Source organism: Mytilus californianus, unplaced genomic scaffold, assembly GCF_021869535.1.
Source record: "Mytilus californianus isolate M0D057914Y unplaced genomic scaffold, xbMytCali1.0.p SCAF_26, whole genome shotgun sequence".
NCBI lineage: Eukaryota > Metazoa > Mollusca > Bivalvia > Mytilida > Mytilidae > Mytilus > Mytilus californianus.
Window position 1 is genome coordinate 512,545 of NW_026262675.1, and position 8,763 is coordinate 521,307.

Consider the following 8,763-nt stretch of genomic DNA (forward strand, 5'->3'; position numbering starts at 1 on the left):
AAGTTTAAAAGCATATAAAAATAATTCTTTTTTATTAGAGGGTGTCATTTAAGAGGCGATTTTGTCGAAAGATAAAAGTTAAGGAACAAATTTATGATTCTGATTCATCACAAAGGCTTGAAGAACCAGAAGTAACTTGATTTACTATTAATATAGATAAAAGTCTTTTACTGGTGCATAATATATTTTCGGGTTAATATTATTATGTTGAAAAAATTGTTTGATTTTGTTTCCATCTTGGGTTATAACTTCAGAACTATCAATAATTGTTAAACAATATTAACTTAATAACTAACTTTATTTAACTGAATTAATTATGGTAGAATAATTTACCTTTACTGAAAATATGTATAAATAAGTCCGCTTACATCTAACTGGCACACTCCTGACCTCCTGAGAGATTCCAGTTGTTCTGCATAAGGTAAATATCCAATGTAACTTTTAATTCCAATATTTAGTATATTGTGATAAATATAAAAATACTAGAAAAGTATTATATTTGAGACGTCAGAACAGTATAATATTTCAACGATTTTAACGTTAAAAGCAGCATAACTCAATGATCACTATCGATAACTTTTTTTGGCAAATCGCTTGCGAAAATAAATTAATATAAAATAATGAAAATATAACTTTGTTCTATTAAATTTAGATATGGGAAGATGTTTTCATTCAAACGAAGAAATGTATAGAAAATAATGACAATTTAATAATTACTTATTATAATTACTTTTTTCATGTTTGTTGTATATTCTTAAGAATAAAACTCCAAGGTAAGTCGCATCTACTGTATTGGAAATTATTATACAAATCAGCAAGTGCGCGTGTTAATTCAGTAACTTGACTGGTTGACGTCTTTGAACAAACAAAAATTATGTTTTGATACTTTGAAAAAAAATATGTCTTTGAAGTAACGAAATGTCAAGTTTCCAACAAAACTGATATTCAAAAATTTGTTTTTCTGCTCATTTTCTTCAAATGTTTTTCATAAATCACATTTTCATATAAGTGTTTTCAAAGATTTTATTTTTTTTTTCTCAGAAGAATGGAAATGTTTAGAATTTCTTTTGTCTTGAGTCTAGTTTTGACTGGATCACTGGCTCAGTTTTCTCCTACTCGTAAGTATTCATTTATTTCTGATATTTTGTCTTCGTCAATTCATAATTTGCAACAAATTTTGAATAAATTGATGCTTATTATAACTAATTTCCAAAGTTTGGACATTCCAATTTTGGCTTTCACGGTTAAATGTATGTAAGAAAGGGTCATCATGTCTTTCACCATAATTGCATGAATTACGGACATTTTGCTTAGAAATTGTTAAAACAGATAATAAAGAACAATCAAGAGAAAACAAAATCTCAAACAAGCACCCTGCAGTTCATAAAACACGTTTTTTTTTATGATATTGTTATTTTTAATACCACTTTGATTTCAACATTTACAAATAAAATATGGCGAATTTGTCGAAAAGTGTCGATAAATTGGATTGTCGTTCTCGCAATTGTATTAGCTGAAGTTATAAGGTGGAAGCTGCTATACCGATATTTTCGATCGGCGTTTTTATAAAAATAATAAGGAGATGTGGTATTATTGCCAATGAGACAGCTATCCACCCGAGTTCAAATGAACTGGATGTTAGCAATTACAGACTTTAGTCGGCGTTAAAAGCCGCGACATGAGAAATATGAAACTCTGTCTATTTTATATATACGATTTCGGGAAATTTAGACTATGTATGTAAATTTAAGCAATCAGCAATACTCATTGTGATCAACGGAGCGATTAGTAATTTGATAAAGTCGATTATTATATAATTTGTATATATAGCTATTGAAATAAAAAAAAATATCTCACGATTTATTTGTATGAGAACATATTGATATTGAGTTATAATGTTAAATATAGTTTTCTCATTTTCAGAGAAAAAATTTACGACTAAAAACCAAGTAAACAATGTATTTGTCTACATTTCAGTGACAGTTGACAGCTGTACAAAGAGTAATCTAAAATTAACACTAAACGATGCCGCTCAGAATGGGATCATTTATATCCAGGGTCAAGGGGCCGCTTGCAAGCAACTGACAACGACAGGATCGAACACTCATGAATTTAACTTTGTTGCTTGTGGTATAGCTTGGGTGAGTATTCAGGCTTCAGGATTATAACTGTTTGATGATAAGTATGTTAGGAACATATAATTTACGAATCCAAAACATTATCGATAAATCTATCAATTAGTAGCAATTTACAACTACATTTACTTCCTATAAATAAAAGCAGAGAAATGAACACAGAAATGAATTATTTTTCTCTAGTGTTTTTACTGGAGAGTGCAACCGTGTGGATGCCTCACTGATTTCAAACGGACTGCTTTTTAAACATTATGTAATCATATGTTGATTCTGTAGCATGTACGACGGCTGGCTGAAGGATTCCACAAAATTGAAATATGTTTTTAAAACAGTTTTATCAGACGACGAAGATGTTAAATTTAAATATTTATGGTTCTAAGAAGCGATTTTTTAAAGAAGGCTCAAATGGTATTTTGTTTGAAGAAAACAGTTTATATCTTGCATTTGTTGTTTCTGTGCTAGTACTCCACACTGTTCAAAACGAGCTAAAGTTTTATTTCTTTCTGTCAAGTAGGGAATTCGATTCTTTGCTATTTATATTTAAAATTCACATTCCAATTCAATATGATTTTGATTCATTTATTCAGATCTGACATATATCTATCCAATAGATATTTTCACTGATGAAGAAACTTACAATATATATGGGCGGCTTTTTTCTCTCTATATAACAGGAATCATCGTTTAAGATAATTGTTCAGAAGAAACAATTGTACCAGACAGGAGATGATAAACAAATACCAATTATGTGTTTAGCTGACCTGACGGATATATCTTTAAGCGGAGATGCCAACAACTTGTAAGTTCATAAATTCTTAGTAATAAATAAACTTTTTCTACGAATCATTACAAACTACCAAGATTATGTCAGAAGATCTATCTTTCTATCTATTCATGAAAAACAAAATTCAGCATTTGTCCTCAATAATGTGGACATGTCTTTATTTTAACTACTTCTTTTCCAGGGACAAAGACGATGACATCGGACAAAATTTAACTGTGAAGCCAACAGCTTTTATGAAATTGTACAGCAACGGAGTTGATGTAACCGGTGGTAATGTTAAACTTACTGACATGTTGACTTTGACCATGGAGCTTGATGCTGAATATCTTCGTAAGTTTTACCAACAGTTTATTCAGGATACTGTCAATTTTTTTCCCCTCCCCTTTCTTAAGTATAAAAAAACATATTATTGAAGCATACAGAAAATTCATGCCGTAAAATGGAAATTGATTTCTACATTCTTTTCCATTCTTCTTTTTTATCTATAGCATAGACGAATTTATAATTACAAAACGTATTTTAAATTTTTTTTTTTTTTATTTGACGGAAAATAGTATTTTCAATATCTGCTGATTAAAACATAATCTACGTGTTTACTCCACGTTTCCCCGAAAACGTTTTGCTACTTTTGGTATTTATATATCAACCATGTATCATTTATACACTTCTCTGCAAATCATAATTTCCCGATTGTTACATTTTGTAATTGTCTCTGTTTTTCGTTGTAGAGGATTTTGACATCAAAGCAAAATATTGCACAGCTTCAACCATCCCAATAATTGAAAATTCGTAAGTATTGCGGAAAAAAAACTTCTCACACACATTAGCTAAAAAACTGTGTCATGGAAATTAAGTTCAAACACTCCTCTATACAACACATTGAAAAAAAATTTTTTACTATAATTCTCAATGTAAATATGTCGCATAAGATATATGACGAATACGGTATTACAAATGCTTACATGTAACTTATAAAAATGTTATTAATGATTTGATTATAAAAAACCAACTGACTTTCAAAATATTTATGTGATTTGTTCAATGAGAAGGTAAAACATTGCAATTTTTAAAAGGGCAATGATGTACACATATGTATAATAATGTAAAAATATAGAAATGTGGTATGATTGCCAATGAGACAGCTATCCACCACAGTTATATTGAATTATAGGTCACCGTACGGTCTTCAACAATGAGAAAAAAAACATACCGTAAAGTTGGCTTTAAGAGGCCGCGACATTAATAATGTGAAACAATTCAAGCCAGAAAACTAATGGGCTAATGCTTGTTTTGATTTTATTTTCTTGCAATAAAGTTCTGAAGAATTGTTTTAAAACATTAGCTAAAATTATCTAGTACCAAATATTTCACGTAAGTTTCTATGGAAAATCAAAGCACCATATTCGGCTATTCTGGTAATTCTGGGAATAACTAGCTAGAATACTCGGTTATAAAATTTTCCGCGCTTCATGCATAATGTGCTCCAGTCAACGCTGTAATAAATTACAAAAAGAAGCATTCAATTCTTTGATAAATGCGTAAAGAAAACGGCTAAACTCTTGGTAAAAAAAAGTTAGACAACATAAAGTATTCGTTGGAATGAAAAGTTGAGTTTCTGGCGTCATTTTTTTCAGCTGTGCAACTGATACAGAACTGTTTCCAGAATATGCAAAACCAGCTCAAGGTTACTTGTCTGCTACTTTCGGAGCTTTCCGTACAACCGATCTTAATGGTGGATCGGTCCCTATGACATTCACATGCTCGTTACAAGTTTGCCTGGGAAGCTGTTCAGTAGTAAGTGGAATCTACAACTTAATTAAGAAAGAGCCTTTTTGCAGAATTTTGATTTTTGCTTTCTAAAGAAACGAATTCAAAAGATGTTGTGTATCAATTGTCAATAAATAGAGACCCCCAAAAAATGTCAAAAGACGCTAAAGTAAACGATTACCACATTTCTTGTAATATAACACATAGAAGCTAGTAGTACCTCACTTATATGTATAAGTATGAGGATTAACATACTGCTGATAAATGTTTCGAATATAGTTGAATTTTATCCTCAGTTAGAACAGAACAGTAAAATGACTGGATTCAGGAACTTAGAACAAGCAAAGGATAACAACATATCCTTGTATGTTCAATCCATAATGTTTTAATAATATTTTAGACAACATGTCAAAGTGGCGAGAACGGTTTTGGAAGAAAAAGAAGAGATGTGATGGACGTCATTGTTTCAGGGAGTCTTCGTCAAAAGAGAGGCGCAGACGACAATTCACCATTCGATGACATCAATGTTGGATCAACACTTAGAATTATAGCTAATGATGTAGTTATTGAAGGTGTGTACAGCAGTTAATGAAAATATATATATATTGACTTGAAAATAGCTTAAAATAAATTTTCAAAATAATAATAAAGCATTAACGAGCCACGATCCAAAATTTTAATTCATTCAATCATAGTCACTTGTCTCAGAAAAAAAATTTCCTATATACCTAAAAAAAAAAATCCTATATACCTTAACATAACATTAAGGTATATAGGAAAAAAAATTTCTGAGACAAGTGCCTGTGCATTCAATTTATAAAACATCTCAGCTATAAAACCATTACAGAATCATATTGACATGACTTGCTATCTAAAGTCAAATGTGACGGGTTTTAATCAATTTCATGGGTACACACTGGTCAACTTCATCAGATTTACACTCTAAGTAAACAGAATACACGTGTGAACGGCACATCACGTTATGTTTTATTCTATATATATTTTCAGATGACGACGGTAATGACAACGTATGCATGAATAAATTACCTTTGATTCTTGGTCTGATTGCCTTTATTGTTGCCATTTTGTCATCTGCTGCTGCAGTTGTATACCTGTATAGAAAACTGAGAGCACAGACGGAACTAAAGGCTTCAAACAACAAATGCTGAAGATAAAACTAATTCTACCACTACTAAAACGTATTCCAGAATAATAAGAGAATCAATTTAATAAATAAACACTGGACACTTTTAATTTGCAAAACACTCATTTGCAAATCCGCCGCCGCCTCTCCTTCGACCTACAGTGTCGTGTAAATAACCAAAATGTGCGGAATTACATGGGATTCAATAATTTCATTGCTTTTCTGCTGTTATTATTATATATATTTTGTAATTTGATTTAGAAAAACATGGGATTTTCAATATCCAATGGGATAAGGCAAATCCCATGGGATTGACCATTATCCCATGGGATTTTGGTTAAATCCCATGGGATTTTTTTGGGTCCCATGGGATAATTGTAGTCCCATGGGATATTTGTTGTCCCATGGGACAAACAAAATCCCATGGGACTATAATTATCCCATGGGATTTTTAATATCCCATGGGACAAAATAAAATCCTATGATTCAAATTATAAATATACAGTAAATAAATGTGTATGTTACAATGAATTCTGTTTGGTAGTAAATTGTTTTAAGATGAATCTTTTTAGTTGAATATCTTTTTTTTCCTTGGAAATGTTAATGCAATTATATTGTTCTATAACTGTTCAAAACTAAACTTTTAAACAACAAAGCAGATAATGTAAGTATCAATATATGTTTATTTATGAATTCTAGAACACTTTTTTGAAACACAATTTTTTCCCATTTGAAATCAATGAAAACTCTATTAATAGGCTTAACATACTACTAGCTTTTTACATAAATCTATTTTTTTTTCAGGATATCCCTCCACCCAAAAAATTAATAGTTTCTTATCATCCAGCATTGTGTGATCGTAATGTATAGTCCACTTTTTTTGCCATTCAGCACAGAACATTGTCATTATTGTGGTTTTAATATCTTTAGATATTTAATAGACCTGCAATTCATTGGCTGAGTGATGAAAATAATAGCTAATCTGACTTTTGTCTTTGAATTTATTTTGGTCTTGTTTCTGTGTTTTCTCCTTCTATTCTCAGTGATGAATTCCAATCCTTCTGAAAAAGAACCAAGAAAATCCGAAGTTATGGATAATAAAAAATTGTATACATACATGTAGCAAGAACATATGATTTTCAATAAAAATAGCTATGCGGTATGGATTTTACTGATTGTTGAAGGTTGTCCAGTGTCATCAGTTGCTAACCTCCTACATCCTTTGGTCTCTGATGGAGAGTTGTCAAATTAGAAATATACCACATCTTCCTATTCTAATATTATATAACAATCACAATTTATGTATTCTTCTTTATAACATTTGGGTATTTTCCCCAGTTATATATATATATAGATCAATGTTAAAACTTTAGGCAATTACAATAAAATTCCATTTTTCACAAGAATTTGCAATATATTATACAGAAAGCCAACAATAGAAACAGCACTTCTTTAAGCTTCTGAAGTTCTGAAAGAGTTCCACTTGTGTTTTATTTCAATTAGAAAATACATTGAACTCTTTGGACATGTTGGAAATTATAACATTGATACAAAAAATTATATTGGTTTTTTTTTCTTATTTTTGTGTTGTTTGGTTGCTGTCTCATTTTTATATATGGTTATACATATATCCTAAATCTTCTTTTTTATATACTTAATCATTAATACACAATGTAGTAAAAATGGGATATTTTTTATTTTGATAATCTCAAAACATTATTATTCTATCAAATAACTTATTTCCAAGTTCACAAAACACCAATGTGTCAGATATTAATTTTAAGACATGTATAAACATGATCAACAAGCAGTTGACAGGATGTCATGCAAAAATCTCACTAATATTAAACTTTCACAAAAACTCCATACTCAGCGAGTACTATTAAAGTTCTTAGTACAGGACAAATTCCTAGTACAGGACACAATGCCTGGCAAACACTAGCATGTGTCAATGTCTAGTCAATCATGTAATCAGGCTCAAAATCTTAGTTTGGCACTGAATTTAAATATTCACCACATAATGAACATGTGCATGAAATTCAACTTCATGGTAAGCTATGTACCTTAACCTAAAACTTTAACCTAAGAATGTACTATAATTTCACATTATGACATTTCTATGTTCAGTGATCCATAAAATCAGGGTAAAAACAGTAAATGTGGTGTTTAATGTATACACAAGAGTGCACACACTGAAATGTTGCGCCTTCTTTACTAATCATTGATATCATGTTGATAGTCCTAAATATAAAGCTTTACTACAACTATCACATAAACTCAACATGATCCAAGAAAATGAATTCAAGGTCATATAAACCTGACAAGAAATATATGTACACCTTACAATCATTCAAATTACTAAATACAGTTGACCTACCGTTATTGCTTATAGTTTCTAAGAAGCAGACTTAACCAAGAAAACTAAACATTGACCAATGAACCATGGAAATGAGGTGAAGATAAGATGAACCATGCCAGGCAGACATGTACAGCTAACAATCCTTCCATACAACAAATATAGTTGACCTATTGCTTATAGATTAAGAAAAACAGACCAAAACACAAAAACTTAACACTGAGCAATGAACCGTGAAAATAAGGTCAAGGTCAAATTAAACCTGCGGGACTGACATGTACATCATAAAATGTTTCCATACACCAAATATAGTTGACCTATTGCATTTAGTGTTAGAAAAAAAGACCAAAACTCAAAAATTTAACTTTGACTACTGAACCATGAAAATGAGGTCATGGTCATCATCATACTTTTATTTCCTCCTATAGGAGATTGACAACATGCATATACAAATCATGTACAATTATAAAGTTTTGAAATTATATAATAGAATGTCACTTAATATTTTGGATGGAAAAGTATTTACAGTCTACAGTATTTTAGAAAGGAAAATCCTTCGTTAAGGACTTCCAAACAA

At 30.5% G+C, this 8,763-nt stretch overlaps 1 protein-coding gene across 1 annotated transcript; it reads left to right on the forward strand.

The window, feature by feature from the left end:
- The first annotated feature begins 396 nt into the window (after window positions 1-396).
- On the forward strand, window positions 397-5,916 carry LOC127732620 (uncharacterized). Its single transcript, XM_052241702.1, has 9 exons — window positions 397-421; window positions 1,042-1,118; window positions 1,978-2,141; window positions 2,810-2,934; window positions 3,101-3,249; window positions 3,648-3,708; window positions 4,554-4,713; window positions 5,087-5,258; window positions 5,695-5,916. The coding sequence occupies exons 2-9, from the start codon at window positions 1,046-1,048 to the stop codon at window positions 5,853-5,855; spliced, it is 1,065 nt and encodes a 354-aa protein (XP_052097662.1). The 5' UTR covers window positions 397-421; window positions 1,042-1,045; the 3' UTR covers window positions 5,856-5,916.
- The last annotated feature ends 2,847 nt before the right edge of the window (window positions 5,917-8,763 follow it).

Bases quoted from the DNA above. Each gene is read 5' to 3' on its own strand.
- LOC127732620 (XM_052241702.1), top strand. From the start codon at position 1,046: ATGGAAATGTTTAGAATTTCTTTTGTCTTGAGTCTAGTTTTGACTGGA. The intron at 2,142-2,809 runs GTGAGTATTCAG...TCTATATAACAG, and splicing joins TTGCTTGTGGTATAGCTTGG to GAATCATCGTTTAAGATAAT. The intron at 3,250-3,647 runs GTAAGTTTTACC...TTTTCGTTGTAG, and splicing joins GCTTGATGCTGAATATCTTC to AGGATTTTGACATCAAAGCA.